Source organism: Mus musculus, chromosome 17 (genome assembly GCF_000001635.26).
Source record: "Mus musculus strain C57BL/6J chromosome 17, GRCm38.p6 C57BL/6J".
Taxonomy (NCBI): domain Eukaryota; kingdom Metazoa; phylum Chordata; class Mammalia; order Rodentia; family Muridae; genus Mus; species Mus musculus.
This window is the reverse complement of record NC_000083.6, coordinates 55,489,989-55,514,960: the sequence shown is the minus strand read 5'-3', so window position 1 is coordinate 55,514,960 and position 24,972 is coordinate 55,489,989. Positions and strand designations below refer to the sequence as shown.

The 24,972-nt window shown below is 38.4% G+C and overlaps 1 protein-coding gene across 7 annotated transcripts in view; it reads right to left on the bottom strand.

Annotated features, from left to right (window-relative positions):
- Positions 1-379: 379 nt before the first annotated feature.
- The window catches only part of St6gal2 (beta galactoside alpha 2,6 sialyltransferase 2), a 69,464-nt gene continuing 44,871 nt past the window's right edge, over positions 380-24,972 (bottom strand). For 6 of the 7 annotated variants that reach the window (XM_006524267.3, XM_030249801.1, XM_006524268.3 and 3 more), the window contains 4 exons: positions 23,921-24,018; positions 18,568-18,669; positions 16,555-16,729; positions 380-4,820 (listed from right to left, as the gene is read on the bottom strand). In XM_006524267.3, the coding sequence (XP_006524330.1) occupies positions 4,549-4,820; positions 16,555-16,729; positions 18,568-18,669; positions 23,921-24,018 (647 nt within the window). In that variant the 3' untranslated portion in view covers positions 380-4,548. Of the gene's footprint in view, positions 4,821-16,554; positions 16,730-18,567; positions 18,670-23,920; positions 24,050-24,972 lie in introns of those variants that run through there. The other variant, XM_006524270.4, reaches the window with a different exon arrangement.

Sequence of the window (24,972 nt, the reverse complement as noted above, 5' to 3'; positions counted from 1 at the left end):
AAGACCTATGCTGGTTTGACATTACAGTAGGTGTGACTTAACGCCTGGTAGGTAAGAAGAGTAGTAAAATTAATCACAACACAATATTTGGGTCTAGAGGCAATATTTAGATATAGCCAAAATTGTGTACTTTCTACTTGATTTTCACCCGTGCCATTTTTCTCCATATGACAATTAACCAGGAAGAAAATATGATCTGAACATAAGCTGCCTCTGCTTTCTGACTAAACTCAATCCCTGGTAATGCCTGTGTTCAACCATGTTTCTCCTCCTTTTCCAGGCCCAGTGTACTACAGTGCCTGAATTGCCTTCAGCAGGGTTGTATGGCTGCACATTTATTTACATGTTCAGTGTTTCCAGATTAAAGCAGAGACACTTCTAGATAAATGAAAACATGTTTTATTTACAAGTCTGTACACTGTGTACACATAAAAATATACAAAAACAAAATACAAAATATTCAAGTGTTAAAATGTGTACAAACACGTCTAAAATGCGCTTCTTGGAAAACCTCAAGCCATTAATTAGTTTGAAGAGAACACATTTTGTTTTAAAAATTATCATACAAAAAAATTCCCAAAGCCTTTAAAAAACTTCACTGGTTTCCAGTGGAAAGATTCTATACATATTTATCTAGAGCCTAACAGGGGTGTATTGTAAACTTAGATTTTAATGCTACTGTTGCACTTGTTTTGTTGAAATCTATTTTCCCGACAACCAACAAATGTTTCTTCCTTTAATCTTATATAAGCCATGGATAATCAACAAACTCTTCAATTTTCAGAGCTATATCATGCTTCTGACTAATAATACACTTGAGGAATGGTTCTGTGAATGGTACCTTTCAATATTTTGGTTATTGTTTGTTAATATGGCCAAGATATGTAGAATATGAGTGTGTCTGTAGTGAGGGCAGAAGACTGACTTATTTTTCGCAGAAGGACATAAAATATTTACTTCCTTCTCTTAAAAAAATTAGTGTTTGCATAACTAAAATAAAATTTGTTGTAAAGCTCTCATTATAAAGATGACTGAAAAAGACAATAAAATCAACCATGTGTGTAGATAAGTATATATACAATTATATAACTATCTACATGCACACTTTTATGTTAAGAATAAGAATTCTTAAATGTCACTACCCTAACCTTGTAAAGAATATGCTGTTTCTTTTCTTATTGAAGGCTCCATTCATTTAACGAAACAAGAACTAAGAATTTGCATTTTATTTTCTTGAGCTGCTAGAGAACTGCTACACATTCACTGAGTATCTAAACATACCAAGAGACAGAAATGTGGAAAAATCTCACAATGGAAATGTCCTGATATAAAAAGTTTGCTGGAATGCAGGCATGATTTACCTAACTTAATTATGTCTAAACAGAGCTGCCTTGATCAGTCATGTAGCCATGGGGTAATATTTGACTATCAGAAAGTCAAACAGAAATTGGCAGTGTGATGGGACAGATCTGGAGACTATTCTACATGTATTCTAAGAAAATCTGGTGAAACTTGATCAAGCTGCCTATGTATACCAAAGTCTTTTATCACGTCATAACTTGTGGGAGACTGATTCTACTTGACGCACCCAAACAGTGCCCAATAAATCCAGACTATATGAGTATGGTGAGCTGGCAACACAGGCTGAACTCTGTTCCAACAGATGTATTGGTTCATAAACATAACAGAGTAAGCCAGGCCCTTTGACATTTGAGTCTAAAAAAAGTACTAATGACCACTGCAGCACTACTTTTGCTCAGATATTATAGCTCCAATGACAGAGGACTACTGAAAAGTCCATGTTGAGTGACTAAGGGACCAAGAGGTCAAGACACATGCAAAGTGCCATTTCTAAATCAAAACACCTTGAGCTCAGAGACCAGGTAAACACAGCAATTCAGATGTACTCAAGCCCCAAATTTGTCCATTAAATCACATCTTATATGCTTACAAGTAACTTGTGTTTGATTACCACTGTCTTTCCAGAATTTGCAACAGATAATGTGGCAGGCATAGTCAACCACATGGCCCTATTATTGCACTGAGTTGTCTGTAGTTAGCATGTTCATTATACACTACCACTTGCCTCATGTGAGCAGCTAGAGACACATATTCGAGAGAATCTTGGAGTGACTGAATTATCATTTTTGGACAACACTAGTATCTTTGTAATAGGAACAACAATAATAACAATAAGAAATAGAGATATTTTTCTCAAAACACAAAGGACTATGACATCTGTTAGTCTTCAGGGAACAAACAGCACCGGGTGGCTTTTGGTGCCACCATGAGGATCTAACCAGAGTCCTTTCACAGAAGAGGTCAGAAGGTTCTGGAAGAGCTAGAGTCAGATCCAGGAAAAAATGAGGTGGGAGGATAGTTAGTGTTGCTGTTTCACAGGTACTGTTGGGTCACTTAAGGATAGTAAATGTGGGGTGGAAGTATTTAATCACTATCTGGCAAAATATTGCCTGTTGGGACACATTTTGTTAATACAAGAAGCAGCCACCATATTAGCAATCATTGTGTGAGCATCTGCTAAGCTATTTAAACTTTGAAATACAAGAGTGACTAGCCAATAGCATATTCATATGTGTGCCATATTTTCTGAATATTTAACAGACTGATTCCCACAAGTCTTTAGGGCCATAATAAATTCAAAAAATTAATTACATTTCCTTTATGCTCTTCAGATTCCTTGTAACCCCGTGTAAAACTGAGAGAAACCTTTTAAAAATACATGTGCAAAAACAGAATGATATTTAACAACCTTTGATGTGTTTTGTGGAGCTTTCGAATTTGAATATTTACACTGACCTCAATAAGTTATTCTTTAATCAAGTTCTCAGGCCATCTAAGGGCATTGTCATGGATACTAATTATGCCTCTAAGTGAATCCTATTCCAGGCTATAAAAAGAAACTTACTGGTTATGATCATTTAAAATTGCAAAAGCTGGAAGATCTAGAAAGCTCCAAGGACCACTGGAGAAAATTCATACAACATGAACAATGCCTCCTCTAGAGTTACCGAGATGATTAGACATGTCAGCATGGTGACAAGGTTGAACTCTCATGAGATTACATGGTTGGACCAGGCTAAGCAGAAGATGATACTCTGTCACTCAGAATGGGATGCCAGCAGATTATCTCATAACTGAAAGCTCAAGTTCTCTCACTTCACTGCTGTAGCAAGCCACTGAGGACATCTGCAGTCCTGCTTGAGCTCTGCAGGGGGCAATACCCAAACAAAAACTGGTGGTCTCTGAAAACCTTGCTTCCTCAGGAAGTAATCAGTAGAGCATTCCAGAACAAACATAGTGAAACATTTTTTTCCCCCACAATACTTTGAAAGCCACACATTTTGCAAGGGGTAGGCTGGTACATTTAATTAAACTGATATCGTCATTTTCAAAAAGTTTTAACTTAATTGTTAAAAAACAATTTTGTGGTTCCATCACATTCTTAACATAAAACATGCCTGCAAAAACAAAGGTGGATTTCTAGCTGTTTATGCTTAAAACTGAACAACATTCAGAGCAAGGAGATCAAGTTTGTGATAGTTGAGAAAAGCCTACAAGAGCTTCCAATAGAAGTGACAGGGAAGTGTGCATCCCACGCAGCTCAGAGTGCATGCTTCCAAGCTATTCTTTATAGCTTGAAAGGAACAAGGGTGTCCCCGGGCTGACCTGCAAGGATGCTACTGCCCAGTAAGTCACTGGCTATCTGAGAGCTACAGAGTGATTGGAAAGCTAGGAATATAATGTTGAAAAGCCAGGTTAGGGACACCTGACCAGTCATAACCCTGCATACACCACCTGTACCACCTGTGTGTGCTACATGTTGTTGGCTAGGTAGAGTATGCTGCAGGCAGACAAAGGTGCTGTTCTTCACTGTTGGCAGATGTTTCGTTTGACTTCTTAGATTGTGTGGTAGGGATGGTTTGTACTTTTGTAAGTGTAGCTTGGTTCTCAGCTGTAACATTCAGAGAACACTGGGAAGCAAAACTGCGAAGCTGTTGTTGAAAATCCTGTGCCTGACAGTATATGTGAAGAAACGTCAAACACATCTGAGTGAGAAATCAGACATTCATCACAGATTCTAGGACGCATAATGAGAAATGGAGGTATACGTGACTGCTAGTTACAGGACCTCAACTTGGATATTTCTAGATGGAAACTGTATCATCAGTAGTATCATCCCAACTTGTGGCTGGAACCAACTGTGATAAAAAGTATCCCTGCTGTAGAGGTTAACATGTTTAGAGGTATCATGCCCATGAGTAAAAATCTGTTTTCTATACATCTTATTTTGGCTTCTTTCTTGTGTGGTTTTAAAGTTTCATTTCTATATTCATAGCAGTAATAGTTACCCAATGGCTTAGACTAGAAAGAATTCTCATGGGCACTAAGTTACAGTTAAAGACAATACATTGTCTAAATCTATCTTCAAGTATTTTGTGTGTGTGTGTGTGTGTGTGTGTGTGTGTGTGTGTGACTTTGAGGACAACAGTAGTACCTTATTGCACATCAGTTCCCAAGAGTTCCATTTTAAGAGTGTGTATTGTTGGGGCTGGTTACTGGACACCGAAGGGTCTGGAAGCCTGGCAAGACTACCTTGCCCTTGTGATGCAAGTCTGCCTGGGTGCCAGTGTTAAGGCGCTGCACCAGTAGCTTTTCATAGAGCAGTGGGTGGTAGGCCCCCAAGGTGCAGGCTGCGTCGTAGTACAGCTCATGGTAGTGGCAAAGCTCTGTCTGTCGAACAGATGGGATGTACTCATACACGTGCACCTCTTTACACATGGACATCATGATGAGGATTCCTGACAAGGAAGGAAATGAAAATACAGTAAGTAATTCCAAGTAAGGGTAGAATTTTTTGTTTTATTGGCTTTTATTTATTTACTTATTCATTTTGGTCCTAGAATAGTGGTGACTTACAGGAACGACTGTGGTGAGATACACATCCTTTACATTTGCAGTGTTACAGCTTCCATTATGAAGAGTGGCTAATGGTGAATGACTATATAAAGGTATAGTACTGCATGTATCCATTCACTTGTTCAGTTATTACTGGAGGCCTAAAACTGACCCACAAAGATAAAACTGAATATTGGGGGGACTTTGCTCCAATGTGTAACTTATAATGTCCACTTTGCTCTCTTGTGTTACAGTAGACTGTTATGGCACATAACAAATGGCACAAAAATCTGAATATCAAAGTTTATTAGAAACTGAATATAAACTATTCTTCAGATGGTTCTAAAACAGAACCCTATAGTAAAACAGCTCTACAGGAAGATTGAAATACCATGAATCCTATTAGATCACCATGGCCTAAGGTTGGTCTTCAAGGACAGCAAAAACTACAGAAAGCCCCCACACAAGTGGAAACTGAATAACTCTTTAATGATAACTTGGTAAGGGTAGAAATAAAGAAAGAAATTAAAGACTTCCTGAAATTTAATGAAAATGTTGACACATCATACCCAAACTAATGAGACACAACAAAAGCAGTGCTAAGAGGAAATTTCATAGCACTAAGTGCCTTGGTAAAGAAACTGGAGAGATCTTACACTGACAACTTAACAGCACACATGAGAGCTCTAGAACAAAAAAGAAGCAAACTCAACCAAGAGGAGCAGAAGGCAGGAAATAGTCAAACTCAGGGCTGAAATCAACCAAATAGAAACAAAGATAACAATACAAAGAATCAATAAAACCAGAAGCTGGTTCTTTGAGAGAATCAACAAGATATATAAAGCTCTAGCCAAACTAACTGAAGGACCCAGAGGCAGTATACAAATTAACAAAATCAGAAATGAAAAGGGAGACATAGCAACAGAAACAGGAAATTCAAAAAAATCATCAGATCCTACTACAAAAACCTATACTAAAAAAAAAAAAAAGACCTGGAAAATCTAGATGAAATGGATGATTTTCTAGACAGATACCATATACCAAAGTTAAATCAAGAGCAGGTAAACTATCTAAATAGGCCCATGTCCCATAAGGAAATAGAAGAAGTCATTAAAAATCTCCCAACCAAAAAAAGCCCAGGGGCAGATGGATTTATTGCAGAATTTTACCAGACTTTCGAAGAAGACCTGATACCAATTTTCCTCTCAAACTATTCCATAAAATAGAAACAAAAGGAACACTACATAACTCATTCTATGAAGCCATAATTACTCGGATACCTAAACTACACCAGGACCCAACCAAAAAAGAGAACTGTAGACTAATCTCACTTATGAATATAGATGCAGAAATACTCAATAAAATTCTTGCAAACCAAATCCAAGAACACATCAAGACCATCATTCACCACGATCAAGTAGGCTTCATCCCAGAGATGCAAGGTTAGTTTAATATATGAAAACTCATTGATGTAATCTACCATATAAACAAACTCAAAGAAAAAAAAAATGATCATCTCCTTAGACGCCAAAAAAGCCTTTGACAAAATAGAACACCCCTTCCTGTTAAAAGTATTGGAGAGATCAGGAGTTCAAGGCCCATATCTAGACATAATAAAAGCAATTTAATTAAACCAACAGTCAATATCAAATAAAATGGAGACATAATTGAAGCAATCCATTGAATTTGGGGACAAGACAAGAATGCCCACTCTCCCCATATCTATTCAATATAGTACTCGAAGTGCTAGCTAGAACAATAAGACAACCGAAAGAGATCAAGGGGATACAAGTTGGTAAAGAAGAAATAAGGGTGTGACTATTTGCAGAGAATATGATATACATAAGTGACCCCAAATATTCTACCAGAGAACTTCTCCAGCTGATAAACAACTTCAGCAAAGTGGCTGGATATAAAATTAACTCAATAAATCAGTAGCCTTCCTTTATACAACTGATAAACAGGCTGTGAAAGAAATTAGGGAAACAACTCCCTTCACAATAGCTACAAATATTATAAATTTTCTTGGGGTATAAATTATCTCTAACCAAACAAGTGAAAAATCTGTATGACAATAAGTCTCTCAAGAAAGAAATCGAAGATCTCAGAAAATGGAGAGATCTCCACACTCACGGATTGGTAGAAATAACATGGTAAAAATGGCCATCCTATGAAAGTCAATCTACAGAGTCAATGCAATCCTCATCAAAATCCCAACACAATTCTTCAAAGACATGGAAAGAGCAAGTTTCATATACGCCTGGAAAGGCAAAAACCCAAAATAGGGAAAAAAATCCTAACAATATAACAACAGCTGGGGGAATCACCATCCCTGACCTCAATGTTTACTACAGAGCAATAGTGTTAAAAACTGCATGGTACTCGCACAGAGAGACACGTTGATCAATGGAATAGACCTGAAAGCCCAGAAATAAAACCACTTACTTACGGATACTTGATCTTTGACAAAGACGCCAAAAATATACAATGGCAAACAAAAAGCATCTTCAATGAATGGTGCTGGTCTAACTGACTGTCTGTTATGTAGAAAAATGAAAATAGAGCCATATTTGTCACCTTGCACAAAGCTCAAGTTCAAGTGGATCAAGGACCTTAACATAAAACCAGATACACAGAATCTAATAGAAGAGAAAGTGGAGAAGAGCCTTGAACTTATTGGCAAGGGGAAATTTCCTAAACAGAACGCCAATGGCTCATGCTCTAAGATTAAGAATTGGTAAATGGGACCTCATGAAACTGAAAAGCTTCTGTAAGGCAAAGGACATACTCAATAAGACAAACTGGCAACCTACAGATTGGGGAAAAATCTTCACTAACCCCACATCTGATAAAGGGCTAATATCCAAAATATATAAAGAACTCAAGAAGCTTATCACCAGAACAAGCAAACAAAAACATAAACAAACCAACAAGAAACAAAACAACTCAATAAAAAACTGGGGCGTAAAACTAACCTGACATTTCGCAACTGTGGAATTTTTTTTAATTAGGTGTTTTCCTCATTTACATTTCCAATGCTATCCAAAAAGTCCCCAATACACTCCCCCCCCCAACTCCCCTACCCACCCACTCCCACTTTTTGGCCCTGGCGTTCCCCTGTACTGGGGCATATAAAGTTTGCAAGTCCAATGGGCCTCTCTTTCCAGTGATGGCCGACTAGGCCATCTTCTGATACATATGCAGCTAGAGACACGAGCTCCAGGGGGTACTGGTTAGTTCATATTGTTGTTCCACCTATAGGGTTGCAGATCCCTTTAGCTCCTTGGTTACCTTCTATAGCTCCTCTATTGGGGGCCCTGTGATCCATCCAATAGCTGACTGTGAGCATCCACTTCTGTGTTTGCTAGGCCCCGGCATTGTCTCACAAGAGACAGCTATATCTGGATCCTTTCAGCAAAATCTTGCTAGTGTATGCAATGGTGTCAGCGTTTGGAAGCTGATTATGGGATGGATCCTTGGATATGGCAGTCTTTAGATGGTCCATCCTTTCTTTACAGCTCCAAACTTTATCTCTGTAACTGATTGTTTCCAATTCTAAGAAGGGGCAAAGTGTCCATACTTTGGTCTTTCTTTCTTCTTCAGTTTCATGTGTTTTGCAAATTGTATCTTATATCTCGGGTATACTAAGTTTCTGGGCTAATATCCACTTATATGCCAGGGCCAAAAAGTGGGAATGGGTGGGTAGGGGAGTGGGGGGGGGAGGATATGGGGGACTTTTGGGATAGCATTGGAAATGTAATTGAGGAAAATACGTAATAAAAAATATTAAAAAAAAAAGAATAGCTAAAATCAAAACCACAGGTGACAACACACGTTGGTGAGGATGTGGAGAAAGAGGAACACTCCTCCACTGCTGGTGGGATTGTAAGCTGGTATAACCACTCTGAAAATCAATCTGAAGGTTCCTCAGATATACCACTCTTGGGAATATATCCAAAAGATGCCCCACCATGCTACAGGGGCACATGTTTCACTGTGTTCATAGCAGCCTTATTTGTGATAGCCAGAAGTTGGAAACAACCCAGATGTCAGAAGAATGGATACAGAAAATGTGATTTATTTACACAGTGGAATACTACTCAGCTATTAAGAATGAGGACAACCTGAGTTTTGCAGGCAAATGATGGAACTAGAAAATATCATGCTGAGTGAGATAACTCAGACTCAAAAGGACATGCGCGGTATGTACTCACTAATTAGTGGATATTAGCCAAAAAAGTACAGAATACACAAGATTCAGTCCACGGAATTCAAAAAGGTCAACAAGCTGAAGTGTCCAAGCTAGGATGCCTCAGTCTCACTTGGGAGGGAGAAGAAAGCAATCACAAGTGTGAAGGGAGGGAGGGATGGACGGGGGGTGGTTAGTGGGGATGGGGGTGGAGAAGGGAACCTGATCTGGTATTGGGTGAGGGAAAAGGACTGAAACCCTGAGGGCCAGAAGAAAGAATGGGTACAGGAATCCTCGGGAGATAGGAGGTTGGGGTGAACCTCCGGAATGCACCAGAGACTTGGGAGGTGAGAGACTCTCAGGACTCAAAGGGAGGGGCCTTAGATGAAATGCCTGACAGTAGGGAGAGGGAACTTATAGAGCCCACCACCACCAGGAAGACAGAGCATCAAGTGAGGGATGGGGTTGCCATCCCACAGTCACAACTCTGACCCATAATTGTTCCTGTCTGAAAGAATTACGGGGATAGAAATGGAGAGGAGACTGAGGAAGAGAAGGCTCAGCAACAGGCCCAAAGAGGGATCCAGCTCAAGGGGAGGTCCAAAGGCCTGACATTATTACTGAGGCTATGGAGCACTCACATAAAGGGACCTATCATGACTGCCCTCTGAAAGACCCAACAAGCAGTTGAAAAAGTCAGATGTAGTACTGATGGTGACTGTTGGAAATGAGTATATATGCTCACAATGATCCCCTAACCATAAGGTTCAGGGTTTAAGGAATTAGCTTAAAGGAAAGGAAAAATTATGTCACATATAGAAATATTTTAATTATGTATCACTATTTGATTAGAGCAATGATTCATTGACATAATTGCTCCATGATATCAAAGGCTCTGGAAAAATAAAAATAATCAACAATAAAAAAGGCATAAAGAGAAGGTATATATCCTCATATCAAGGCTGAGTGAAAAAAAAACTAGTAGGAGAAAAATGGTCCCATGAACAGGCAGAAGAATCAGAGCCACCCACACTCTTACTGTTAGGAATGCAACAAAAATCCCAAACTAAAGACACACAGCATGTACACAGAGGGCCTGGTGTGGACCAGTGCAGGCTCCGTGGTTGATGCTTCAGTAGCTGTAAGCTCCTAGGAGCCCTGCTTAGTTGATTCTGTGGGCCATGTTCTCCTGGTGTCCCCAACACCTCTGGCTCCTGCAATTTTTCCTCTCTTATGCCTAATCTTATTGCATCTAGTTATGCAGTTTGTTTGATATCACTAGGCAGCCTGCTTTTTTTCTGAAGAGTGGATCTGGAGGAGAGGGGAGGGGGTTGTGGAGAAGGGGAGGGAGCAGAGGCATCTGTCATGATGAAAAGAAAAGTATGAGAAAAGAATAAAACCAAACAAAAAATAAAACAAACAAAGAAAACAGGCAACAATTATGATATATAACTAACTCTATGCCCTTTGAAACATCAAAGGCTACTTTTACCTTGAGTAGGCGTTTAACAAGGAAGCAGCCTGTTTCTGTTTCTGAATGTTTCTGTTTGGGAGCATGGTACTATTGCACCTCTAACAAATCTTACACGAAGCACAGCAGAGTTATAGCTAAGTATTACTTCTATTAGGAAGTTATTGTTCTCAGCCACATGAAAATCTTATTACATAGGCCTTTTCTTTTATTAGATATTTTCTTCATTTACATTTAAAATGCTATCCCGAAAGTCCCCTATACCCTTCCCCTGCTCCCCAACCCACCCGCTTCTGCTTCTTGGTCCTGGCATTCCCCTGTACTGGTGCATATAATTTTCCCAAGACCAAAAAATAGGGTTAAGAGCTAGTAAGTTAGGTCCCTGATTTTATTCTGGTCTTTGTGAATTTCAAGATCTTAATTACAAAGCAACACAGGAGGAGGTGAGCATCCTGCAGGAGATAGATATCACAATAATGATGGTGCAGAAACTGAGAGATCTATGTCCCACCCACCCATTTTCCCATGAAATTGTGTTCTGGCCCAGTGAGAGCTCACTAGAGGCACAGTTGTCATACCTGGATATGATAGAGGCATGAACTATAGAATAAAATAAAACCAGGAAGGTTGTGCTAGGAAGAGTGAGGAGAATTATTTGGTGTTTTTCAAAATGTTTAAACATTTAGTTAATACTGTTATTTACCACCTTTCATAGAATTGAAAAAGTTATAGGAGATTCTTTAAAATTATAAAAAGCTGCCTAACATCTGTACTTTCAGCACTCAGGAGTCTGAAGCCAGCCACACACCAAGACCTGGACCCAAAATCGTTGCCTAGCAAAGCTAATTAACACACTATGCACCAATTTTATTAAGGTTTAGTGGAAGTGTTTGGCTTATATCAATGTGAGAACAAATAATATCTCCAGGCTTCTTTTGATTTACATACTCATGGAATGGATTTTTGGAAAAAATAAGTGTTTGTTTTGGCATCAGCGGGACAATTTAGTGTATCCTGACACCAAAGCTAATAAGCTTGATTCCTAGGATATACATGGTGAAAAGACAGAATCAACTCCTACAAACTGTCCTTTGACCGCCACAAATGTAGTATGGGATATACATGCAACCACACAGACACACACAGTCACACACATAGACACACATACACACAATTTTAAAAGTGGGTTTCTTCACTTACTCTTAAGTAATAACCAGGTAATCAAGTCCAAACATATCCAGAGTTATTTAAAAATATTTCAAAGGTAATTTCCAGTTATTAATATGTAATTTGAGTTAATTTTAATGATTAACTACAATAAATATTCATATTTTAAATAATGATTCTTCAAAATATTTTGACAGGCAGGATTACTAATTTGTAACGTGGATCTGATGTTTAAAATGCAGAAAACATGATATTAATTGTACTCATCCAGAATTTCAGAGAACTAACAACATTAGGCATACAAAGTTTAATAAGTATTTTATTAATATTAATGAATAAAAATATAATTTAATTCATTCAATGTGAATATGTGCTTACATTAATAATTATAAATCTTTACACATGTCCTTTAGCTCATTTCTTCTTATTATTTAAAGATTGATTATTTTTAGTTATATGTATGTGTGTTTGCCTGTGTGAGTTTATGTGCTCTGCATTCATTTAGGAGCCTGTGGAGGTCAGAAAAGGGCACCAGATCTCCTGGAAGCAGAGTTATAGATGGCTGTTTGCTGTCGTAAGTGTTGGGAGAGAGGAGCCCAGCCTTTCTGGGTAACAGGTCCTCTTAGCTGTTCAGTCATCTTTCCATCCCACTAATTATTAATTTAAAGTGATAATAAATCATTAGCTTTCATAAACTCTATGAACACGAACTGCAAACCTCTGAAAGGGATAATTGCCCAAAACTGAGGTGTGAAGAAGAAGCTGTAGAGTGCTTCTTTAAGTAATTAAAGAAGCCCCATTATTTCCAAGAATATTGTTGTAAATGAAGCACATTTGTTCAAATGTGGTTCACTGGAGAAGCTAATTATGATAATGTGCAGATTTTCAAGCAAGGAGAAAAAGGCTTAGTCCCTTGCTGGGATCTTGTCCCAGTGTTGACACAGCCTAAGGCTCACCAGGCAGCCTGCACCTAAGCAGATCTTCTAGACATCTTTTCCCTCTAACACTGTACTGCTGTTGAACTACCTGGTTCCTGCTGTGTAAACCAATCTAATAGGTTCCCCTTTATAATGCACATACATTCAGGGATCCTGGTTATACACATTTCTGATCATTTTTCGATCCTATGTATTTCAGAGACACATAAAATAGCATGTATGAAAGTAAAAGAGATTAGGGGAATGAAGGAGACAAGCCATACACAAGGACAGGGAAATGAATTGGAGAAAAGAAGCAGTACACAGGAGATCAAAACACAACTGAAAATCCTATGTTCAAGAAATGTGTACCAACAGAAACTTAGTATAGTATATGGCTGATTATGTCTAAATTTTGTTTGTCCATTTGTGAGTTAAAGAGAGAGGACATAAGGATACAATGGAAGATTTAATGCTACACCATTTCAAAAGATAAGAAATACACTTTATACTTTTTAAAATCTGTACATAAATAAAAATATTTATAACACCCGTGTTTGAGCATGGCCATAATTAAGTGATAAGTAGAAGGCGGGTATGAGTTCTGGGTTCTCTCACGGTGTCTATCAGTATCGAACTTACAGACTAGGCTTTTACAGTTCCCTGCAACTTTGATCCTTTCCATGAGGCTGAGAGTGGGGATCTGAATATCCCAGACCCAGCACCAGTGTCACTGGAGGCTAAGAAATGGGAACCCCAACCTCCTCCACCTACTCAGAATCCTTGGTTAGAGAGGCTTCAGAAGCTACTTTCCAAACTGGCTCTCAGTGGTCCCTGCCTGCCTCTCACGGCAAGGATCCTGACTTCTGCAGCAGAAAGAACACAGCAGTCTGACAGCACAGTAGAGATGGGTGCTTACGCACTCTGTCTCCATAGTACTCACTTGTACAAGGTCTGTAAGGTCGCACCTACTGAGCATTCTTTTTACTTGCTAAGCTCTGTCTTGCAGAAATGTATTACTTAAATAGGTAGGTGATGCAAGACATGAGCCAACTTTGAGAGCCCGTGAGCAAAAATGTGTTCATTTACCAAATACTCTCATTCCTCCGTATCTGTGGAACTGGACCTAGGACCCCATGCAGATACCCAAATCCAAAGGTGTTCAAGTCACTTATAAGACATCATAACATCCCATATCACTATGCACAAATTCCAGTGCGCTTTATGTATCTCTAGATGGCTTTTAATATTGAAAACAATGCAAATTGTTGTTATTGTTTGGGGATTAATGACAAGAGAAAAGGTCTGCACATAGTCAGACAAAATTTATTTTCGAAACTATTTTCAGCTAGTGGATATTTGAATATGTGGATGCAGAACCCAGATTATAGAGGGCATCCACCTAATATGTACCTGCTTAAGACCCTGTAGAGATAATCTCTAGGCACTGTGGGAATTCTGTCAATAAAAAGCTGATGGACGGTAAGTTGAGGCAGGCTTAGAGAGTGGGACATCCAGCACAGAGAGGGGAACTCTGGGAAAAAGTCAGGAGGATTTGCCACATAGACTCAGAATAAGTTAGACATATGAAACTAATGAGAGGTAACTAGGCAGGTGGCAGAACTCAGATTAGTATAAATGGGTTAATATTAAGTTAAGAGCTAATTGGGGAGCCTCAATGTCATTTTTGGGAACTTGGGTGGTCATAGAAAAAGTGTAAATGGTTACAAGACCCTCCATAGTGCCCTGTAGCCTTCTTGAAGTGACGTGCTCCTTCACTTACACCTCAGGTTGTAGTTGTGTTCCTCACTGCACACTGACCTAGGCGATATTGCTCCCGATCTCACTGTACTATAAGCATCAGGAAGAGAATCCCCTTGGTTTTTTTTTTCACCACCCTAGGTCTCAGACTTATGCTTGAAAGCACAGGAAATGTTCAGTATCAGTTGCTATCACTAATGAACATGGCTTCTTCCTATGTGACAGATTCATATCCCCAAATAAGCCACTCGGGGGACCATAGAACTTTATTTTGGGGGTTCAGGGGAATCTTTCTGAGAAGCTAGCTCCCTTTATACATTAATTTCTGTACAAAGATATGTGTTTCTTGATTAAAATAGTGAGCTTATGACATCCCTCCACTTCATGTATACAAACTCCTGAGCATGTGAAAATGCATGCTGTTTGTTGTATGAGCAATCACATGTGAGACTACTCCCCACATATGGGTTACTGTTAGGGACTCCCGCTGCTTCACCCAGCAGAGGGCTAGACAGGAGTGTAGTGCAAGGTGATGAGGGCCTGCCTTGGGCTACCGCTGGATGAGGAACTGCCTGCTGGCCAGCTCCCAAGCACAGTGGTGAGTGTGTATACTAAAACATTCTAACCCGATTTGCCTCTGTCAAATGGGTTTTGTTCAGGGGCTGATCCTTACAGCCTTGGAGATAACCGATGCTGACACTTCAGCAAGACTTTAGAGCAGGCAAGGGGCATTTGGAGCATACTTTTGGTCACGGCAACGGTATTTCTTCCCACTTTCATGGAGCATTGGCTAATACAGTCCATGAGGGCAAAGGGAGCAAAGATGGGGTTCAGGAGAATCTTCTGAGGAAGGGGGGGTGGTCGTTCAGAAGCCATGTGAATGTGCACAGCGAATGACCACACCAGGACGGGCTATCAGGAAGCAGTCCAACTTTCCTTAGAGTAACTCAAGGCTTATAATATTTTGGGGGACTGGGGGTAGTAATATCATTGGCTGAGGGCTCAGGGTACAGAAACACATCATTAGCATGGGGAGACATTTCAGGAATCTCAGGTGCTAGCGGAACAGGTTCTTATTAGGAGAAAGGAACATAATCTTGTAACCTAACTAAGGCTACCTGACATTCCTCAAACAGAGGCATATAGGGGTGCTTAGAATTCTCTAGACAAGGTCAGAGAAGGTGGAGCCCCACTAATGAAGAGAGTCTCCTATATTTCCCAGAGCTTTCTGGTCATGCTGGACTTCAACCTTAATTAGAAGAGTTCTCCCACAGCCACAAAAGAACCAAAAAAACCCCAAGTCATTGATTTCACAGAAAATTTTCATGGGAGAGGGAGTGAGATGTGGTTAACATCATTCTACAGCTTTTTGAAAACATCAAATAACTGAACAGAAAAATTCCATCTCATTCAGATCAAAGAGGAAGTACAAAATCTACAACAGTTTGGGGGTGCTCAGAGGGTGTTGCTAAAAGTAACCCAGGTTGTTACCATCGCTCAGAGTGGTAAGAATCTCACATCCTTCAATATGGTGAGGCTCAGAGGCAGCAACTATATCTAATGCAGCAGATGTCCTCTACTGCAGTTTTATATCCATCCACAGAACACAGTTAGCCCACTGGGAACCCAATGTTTTCTTATCAATTTTCTGCATTTTAGTTTCTTTATATTGGCAGAACTTAGCAGTGCGCTGTGACAATAAAAATGCTCCCTATTAGGACTGTGTAATATGGGAGCCACCAGGATGATGCTGCAACTGAATACATGAAATAGTGCTAGCAGGCCTCAGAAATAGATGTTATTTGCTATTTAATTATAATTAATTGACATTTAAATAGTCATGTGGCCAACAGATGATGCACTGGACAAGACAGTGAAAGAAAATAAATATAGACAGCCCATCAGTGCATTGTAGGGTGGAATAATTGCCCAGTCACACAAGTTCATACCTACCAGTCAGGACTGAGAATGAGAGAGTTCTGTGTAACAGTTGGAAATTTAGTAATGCATAACTGAACAATGTCCCTTTTGTTGGTTAGCATTTCAAACTACCTGTTATTGGTTCTTTCTGTATAAAATGAGTTTTCACCCTGCTTGTGTACCCTAACATTCCAACTATTAGACACACGTACCAATAAAACCAGAAGATGGTGGGTTGGGCTGTATCTTCTCCCTTGTATTCTCCTGGATAATGTCCCAAAGCTGCCATATGAACTTGGGGTGAAGAATGTAAAATGGCTGAGTCGGGTATTTCCGGCGATGCTGGATATATGGAGTGAAAAGGTTGTAATCTGGCTTCTTATACCACTGAAACAAAATAAAAACAATTCAAATTGAGTACAGATCATGTTGTGACAAGGAGACGACACTGAATATGTCTAGGGCCAGTCGAGAGCTGGAAGGTACTGAAGGATCCAGTCACCTGGGAAAGTACAAAGAGAGGCCCTCGGAGGAATAATGCTGTATCTTTTAATCAAATCTTTTATTTTTGACTCTATAATTAGTAATTATACAATTTTCCATTTCCTTTCCTCCCACCAAGCTCTCCCAGTGATGTTTTACTCATGGTAAAATGAGAGCAGGGTCTAGATAGGAGGTGGCAAGCATTTTCTGCAAAGGTCAAAGAGGAAACATCTAAGAGGTCTGGGCTAGAGGCCTGCCATGAACAGACCATGGCAGCATGAAAACAGTCACAGCAGTTAATGCCAATGGGCATACTGTGTTCTACTCCAGTTTTATAATGAGAACGGTGGCCAAATTTGGCTCATACTCTAGTATGTTGGTCTCCTGGTACTCAAGCAGTGTGTTTTGAAGGCAGATTTTCCACATTTTACGACAGTGGCAGAAAATACATTATCCTGTATTTTGGGAGGAAAGCTGCACAATTTATGGGGTGGACTGACTTGATTTGATGAAAACTTTTCTTTCTTTATAATGGTGGATAAATTATAATCCCACCATAATGACCATGTTGCTTGTACTTTAACCCTGTTTGTCTCCATCTATAAGGTGAGAAAACCCTGACCAGGGCTTGGATGCTCCCAACAGATGTAGAAAAAGGTTCGCATCCCCAGTAGTCAGTCAATTAAAATCGTGCAAGAACTGAAATCTGGGTAAACAAAGCTAGAAATATCCAGTTTTCATTGATACTTGATGCTTAGTCTAGGGGTCATAAGGGAATTGAGTTTTCCACATAATTCTGCTGAGGCTGTGTTCTCAGCTTCTGGAAATGAAAATTTGGCAGGCATAGTTTTTAAAAGAATAATGAGCCAGTGATTCTGATTTATACCACTGGCAAAACACACACACACACACACACACACACACACACACACACACACACACACTCACACATGCCCACACAAACCAAACAAAACACTGATAATAAGGTCAAGCAAATGTCTAGCCTGAGGCTCAAGGTGGACAGTACCACATACACTCCTCTTGATGGCCAATTCTATCCTGGGCAGCTCTAAAAATGATTGATCCCTGAAGGAGCGGAGATCTGTGTCATTCACATTCATCTTAAGAAATCTGTATGCTCCTGGTTTTGGTAAACCAAATAAAGAACACTCACTCACTAGGGTGAACATAAAATTTTCTGAGCTCAAAAAAAAAAAAAGGACACATAAGCCCACTGGCTTCTCATATGAAGTCCCATCCAACATGGCCAGTTTTTTTGCTTGGGAAAATATTAATTTGCCATGGAGATTTAAAAAAATATACAGCTCACTTGTTATTTCATAAAATTTAACATATTGAGAAAGAGCCAATGAAAATTATCTTTATGAAAGTTGGAGACAATTATTTAAATAACAATGAACAGTTTATATTTTTCTTGGCAAATGCACATAGTTTATTTCCAAAGCCCTTATTACCATCCTATCACTTTGGACAACTGCCAGTCAGATCAGTCTTATTTTAGGTGTAACTACGATGTTTTAAGCCTTTACATATGCTGCACTTTCTCTATTTCTCAGAGGAAAACCATCTTTGCTGAAGGTGGCTCTGCTACTATTCTAAGCGATGTCAAAAAGGTGCATGGAACACAGGTGAGTTTGTGCCTATCAGTGACCTGTTCTTGTGAGTAATTAAACAGAGACACTGTCTGACCAATGGTCTAGGGCATGAAGAAAAACACTTACCAGGTTAAGATTGGCAGAATAAGGAGCAGGATCCCAGGCTACCAGGATAACATCTTTATATAAAGCACTGTCAATGAAGTGATGGCTGGGGTTGGCCAGAATCTGTAAGCATATGGGGGAGGGGGCAGAAATGAAGATCTTTATAACTAGTGATTGCTTCTTTAAAAGCTTATTTTTAAAACAAGTCACAATTAAAAATAATAGAGTAAGGCTTGGATTTTATATTTTCCTTTGTGAGAGGGAGAAAGGCAAAGTATGTTTACAGTTCGTTGTTATTTTTTTAACATAAAAAACCAAACCCACAAAGTACTCCATTTTTACCAGAACTGCATCAAGGGTGTCTATCATTCCTTGCAAGATGAAACTCCTCAGCTAATTCAGCCTCCTGGCTTCCTCATTCCCTTTGACATGTGACATGAGACAGGTATCGGTAAAGAACAGCTAGAATTGAGTTAGGAGGTGTCAGTTATAGTACTATCTCCCAGGTCCTATCTGATTCTTGATGGACCCATTAATTTCACCTGCCATCCATCGTTTTTTAAAAACACTATCAAGTGCAGGCATTAAGACCAACCACTGACAAATGGGATCTCATGAAGCTATAAAGCTTCTGTATAGCAAATGACATCATCACTTGAGTGAAGTAGCAGTCAAAGAATTGGAAAAATCTTTACCAGAGTGTTCATGTATACAATGTATAAAGAATTCAACGTATTAAAACAAACAATTGAATTAAAAATTGGGGCATAGAACCAAATAGAGTTATCAAAAGAAGAAATAATTTTAAATGATCTTATCCTTAGCTAGATAAACACACATTATCTAACTAAGAGAAATGCAAGCGTAAATTATTTTGACATTTCATCTTATACCAGTCAGAATGGCTAAAACAGAATTGAAATTTAAAAAGAAAAAAAAATGCAGGTATGAATACGGGCAGATGGAAATTCTTCCTAGGTGTTGATGGGATTGCAAACAGGTATAACTACCATAAAAACTGATGTGGAGGTTCTACAACAGTCTATATATAGATCTAGTCTCTGACCCATATAATGCACTTGGGCATACACCCTCATACTCTATAGACTATTACAGAGACACATACATGGTCAGCTATGTTCATTACTGCTATAGTCACAGAAATAAGGAAAAGGAAACAACCTAGATGTCCATGAAATGATGAACAGATAACGAAAACACAGCACATATACACAATGGTTTACTATTCACATGTTAAGAAAAAAAAAAAGAAAGTTTTAGGTAAATGGCTAGAGCTGGAAATAACCACTCTGGAGTGAGGTAACCAAGACTCAGAAAGACAAACATTTTAGTTTCTCTCTTTAGATATAGATGTTTAGATTGGAATGCCTAAGGAAGTCAGGAACCCAGTAAGAGATGATGGGATAAAAGAACATAAATGATGTGAAATGGAGTTAAGTGAGGTGAAGGATAGCAAGGTAGGGTATAGAACAGTGTGTGTTTGTGTGTGTGTGTGTGTGTGTGTGTGTGTGTATAACAAGATGAAGCCCATTTGAAAATGTCTTATGGAAAGCTTCTTCTACAGAAGCTTCCTAACACACACACACACACACACACACACACACACACACACACACACACATATTATATGTATGTATATGTTTATGTATATATGTGTATATATGTGTGTGTGAATTATATGAGAGAAAGAGTGTGTGTAAATAGAACTACCCTACAATAGTGGGGCAAAGCCTCTTCCAGACACCTATATTAACAAAGAAACCCAGTGCCCTGAATAGATGACCTCTTTGGGATTTTTTTATTCTGTGTGTAGCTTCATAGACACTAAACATTATAAGTCATAGCCACTGCACTCGGTGAGTCTCTGGAACCTAGTAATAAGACCCTGCTGCCAAAGACACCACATATTTCCGTCATAAGGCATGGAGAGATCAACCAGGCACTGGTTAGAGGTTTCACATCCTACTGACTAGCTTTCACGGTGCTATGAAGGTGAAAGGCTATCATCTAGATGTAAACCCTGAGAGCTATAGTAATGACTGGTCAAGTAGAATGTGCCTATTAATGCAATAATGGCATGGAAGTTATGGAAAAAACAAACCATTCTCTCACTGGATTTCAGTCCCCACCATAAAGCAGAACTCATGCTTTGTACAATCAACATGGTCAGGAGCTTATGGTGGGTAGACTCAAGGAGAGGACTATTTAGCATCTGACATCTAATGACTTGCTCTTATACCCATAGATCCATGCATCTTTCAATAATCATTATCAGAGAAGCTTCTTTTTGCAATGGATTGTGATTAGCACAGAAAACTACAACCCGTGAACAGGGATAGAATACAAAACTTCAGAATGCCCATCAATAAATGAGATATATATCACAGCTCATCTCCCCAAAGTTCAGAGATCATTGTGAAACGAGGGTTAGAAAGAGTGTAAGACACAGGCACAGTACATGTCTACATCTAAACAGTGTTTTTCAGATCCAGCAGTACAAGACCCGCCTGCACAAGATTAAGCCAGGAAAAATTCTATCATAGGGAGGAGTTAGACATGAAGTCCCATGCCTAGCTAAAGAGCTATTAGCAATTGATTTCTGGGATGAGAGAGACAGTTTTTTTTTGGGGGGGGGGATGTATCTTCTAAGAGGCTACCAAAGCTACAGAAGATAGGCCCATGTCCTTGCACATATAGGCTTCACTAAGTGCATTTTGTGGGTTATAAAACAAAACAAAACAAAGCAAAACAAACAACAACGACCCAAACCAAAAAAAGATAATATATGAAATTCTGAGGGAAGAGTGGTAGGAGTTCAGAGGGGAGGGAATCAGGGTGGACTTGACCTAAAACTAATTGACTTAAAACTAAACTAAAAAATTTCATTTTAATGAAGATGCATTTTTAATTTTATCACATCTTAGTAGTTCTGAAATCAGGATATATCTTACAGGATACATGTATTTCACTTTGGTCAGATTTATAACTTTCTGAGAAGCTACTAAATGAAATGTAGATCTTTCCACCAGTGACTATGAATTGAGAAAATATGGTAATTGTTTTTACTTTGCTGCAGGCTGCCTGGTACAGTGAACAGTACAAGGTGATAATAGCTTGTTCTGCAAGAAGTTCACCATAAATCACTTATCTCGGTTTTCTACATTTCTAATTTTGGAAATTAGAAATTGCGGCTTGTTCTGGAAATACTTTTCTGTAAATTCAAAAGACATTAAGAACATAGAAAAAGAGTTATTCCTGCTTCCCAGCAACCAACTTATTTTCGTTTTACAAATTTCTAAATCACAAACTGAAGACATGCTACAAGCTCTCCTGTTTCATGTGTTTCTGTTCCCTTTACTCCTTATTTCCATAATATCATCTGTAATAAATAGCATTTTGCAGTTCATAAACTGAATCATGATAATCTACCACAGCAGCTGTGGGTAGCAAAACTTTTGGAAAACATCTATCCCTAAAAATACTTACATTAACTATTCCTTTTTTTTTTTTTTTTTTTTGCTGTGTAATGATGTGATTTGTTTATTTAAAATGATTTTCCTCCCAAGTTCCCCAATGATTTAGCAGGTTTTCTTTTACTTTCATCTCAAACAATCAGCACATTTTCTTTTCTTTTCTTTTAACCATGTAAGCAGCTATTTTAACATTATATTAACACCAGAGTCCAATATGTTGACCAGTGAGTAGGACAGATTTAAATTAGACCCTTGGCAGCTATGGTGTTGCTCCCAGATCCTAGGGATTTCAGTGATGGTCGATGTTCCTTCAGGCCCTGTCTCCAATCTGCAGCATGACTTAAAGCTCCACACACATCCATTCAAGCCCTCTTTGTTGTCTTCAAAAGATAAACTTAAATGTATTTTTGTCTATATTTAAATCCACGAGACTATTCCCCATAATTATCATATACTTTCTTTTGTTTATGTTCTCTGAAGAACAAAAGCCGGCCTTACTCTGTGGTCCAGATGGGCTTCAAAGTCACTCTGAAACCACAGATGCCTTAAATTTGTAATCCTCCTGCCTCAGCTTCTTAAGCCCTGACCACAGGCAGTAGCCATCACATATGGCTTACTTTCACTTACATTTTTGTTTATTTTCTTAGTTTTTTCTTCTTTATATTCTTCCATTTATTTTTATTTCATCTGTATTTGCTACTTCTTTACTTATAAAGCATAACTTTCCACACTCAAATAAAAATAAGCCCGAACCCAAATATTCTTAATCTAATGCATCCGAGTTGATAGATAAGATAGCTTTCCTTAAATTTTCATCTATCCCTACCTTTAAAAGTCAACCATAAAGTCACACCTGAAAAGTAAATGAATTTAAAATGACAAAATATACATTTCAAAGACAACAAATGCAATGATCAAGACAATCTACTGTACAATTTCTCAAAGTCAACAGAAGACAGCATGAATATAATCTATCTTTAAATATATCAGTCAAAACACTCCTAAATAATAAGATCACTGAGCATTACATATTTTCAGTTTTCTGTACATCAAGCTCTTAAGAGAAAAGTAAAGAGATGTGGGTGACAGAATGGAAAATAAATGACAACTCTTCCCAGATAAGACTATGTGGGTATCAGGAGTTCAAGATTAAACTTCTTAAACAAAATTTTAAAAAGAACAAAAGAGTATGTTGGTCTAGGGATATATCTCATTTGTAGAGTGCTTGCCTAGCATGCAAGAGGTCCTGGTCCTGGGTTTAACCCCCAGTACCACGTCAGAGAGAGGGAGATGTCTTTTTTCTTTTTTGGACAGAAACAGGATAGAGCATATCTTAATAATAGTTTGTTTACTAATTACATTAAGAAAAATCATACAGGCCCATTTCACAAGAGTCAAACGAATCCTTTCCATAACACTGTTGTTCACATTATTAAAACATTATCAATTATTTGGGTCAATTTCATCTTTAAACTGTTTTAACTGATCACCACATTAACTATTCCTAACACTATCAAAGTTATAATATGAAGGAGCAATGAAAATAAGTTTCTGGTTGGGAGTCAGGACAACATGAGGAACTGTAATAAAGGGTCACAGCATTAGGAAAGTTGAAAACCACTGATCGCTCTAATATCAAAAATATGTACATACAAATAAAAAAATCATTTTTTTATGCTTGATCTGAGTTCCCTTTGGCCTTACTCCTTTTTCCTATCCAAATCACATCTAAATTTTCTCTTGGCATTTTTCTTCACTAATTCTTTGTGATTCTGTAAAAATAATGGCATTGTGCTTATGCTAACAATATTTCTATTCACTCATCAAGTTAAATGACTTGCCTACAAAATGTTTCAGTGGAAACACTTCATCCATCTTACCTGAGAATTAATGATGCGTACTGTGGTTTTATTTCCGACATCTTTCTCATAGCCACGTGTAGGGGCAGAGTTAAATCTCAAAACTGCATCATGAGAATCTAAGGGCACATAAGTGACATTTTTTTTTCTCTGTGAAATCACATAATTGAGGGAAAAAGCATTAAAACAAGTCTTGCAATATCTGAAACTTAGAAATCACTAATAAAGTTAATGTACATATACACAGTTTTTTTTATATAATTTGATGTTGATTTGGGATGACAGCTTGCCTAGAGACACTAGTATGGATACTCAAGAGTCCCACAGCCCTAGGGCACACCAGTCAATACCACCTCAGAGATATAAATATAGTCCCAAGTTATACTTCCTAGTAACAGTCACATCTTCTTTTTCAAAATATACTATATGAGGCTCACTACTAGCAAAGTCACCAAATGATACATTTATTTGGATGCGTCCCCTTGTTTCTTGATAAAGTACTATGTGTGTATATCTGTGCATACACACATACACAAAATCAGTGGATTAGGGGTGACCTATTTTGCTTGCTACATTTAGATGCTTGTTATTTTTTTTATACTGTGTAAAATATCATATTTTGTGTAATCAGTTCCCTTAAAGTTTTAAAACATGTAGAAGCTGGATCTACAGGAACAGGTAGAGATGCTTGGAGCACAGAAGCAGCTCACTTGGGTCTTTGTAGCCAGTAGAGCTGAGGTCATGATAAGAACTGCTATATAATCTGGCAGCCTTCTCTTAAACAGTCTAAAAACTGCCTTTAAGTCTGCTTTCTCATCTTTTAGTGAAAGTTTAGATTTAAAAGAAAAAGTCTTGTTTTCATGATGAATTCTCTTCTCCCACTGTGGATACCAGGGAGTCCTTGCAATTGGTGAAGCTAGCAGTATCACCAGTGGTCAAGGCTTTTGTACGAACAGTAACGGGATTTCTTTAGCTTTAAGAATCCCGCGCACATTTCAAGTTTAACTTGCAGCAAGCACAATGATTTGGTTCTGTGAGTGAGAGGCAAACTCAATAGATTTCTTTTTTTTTTT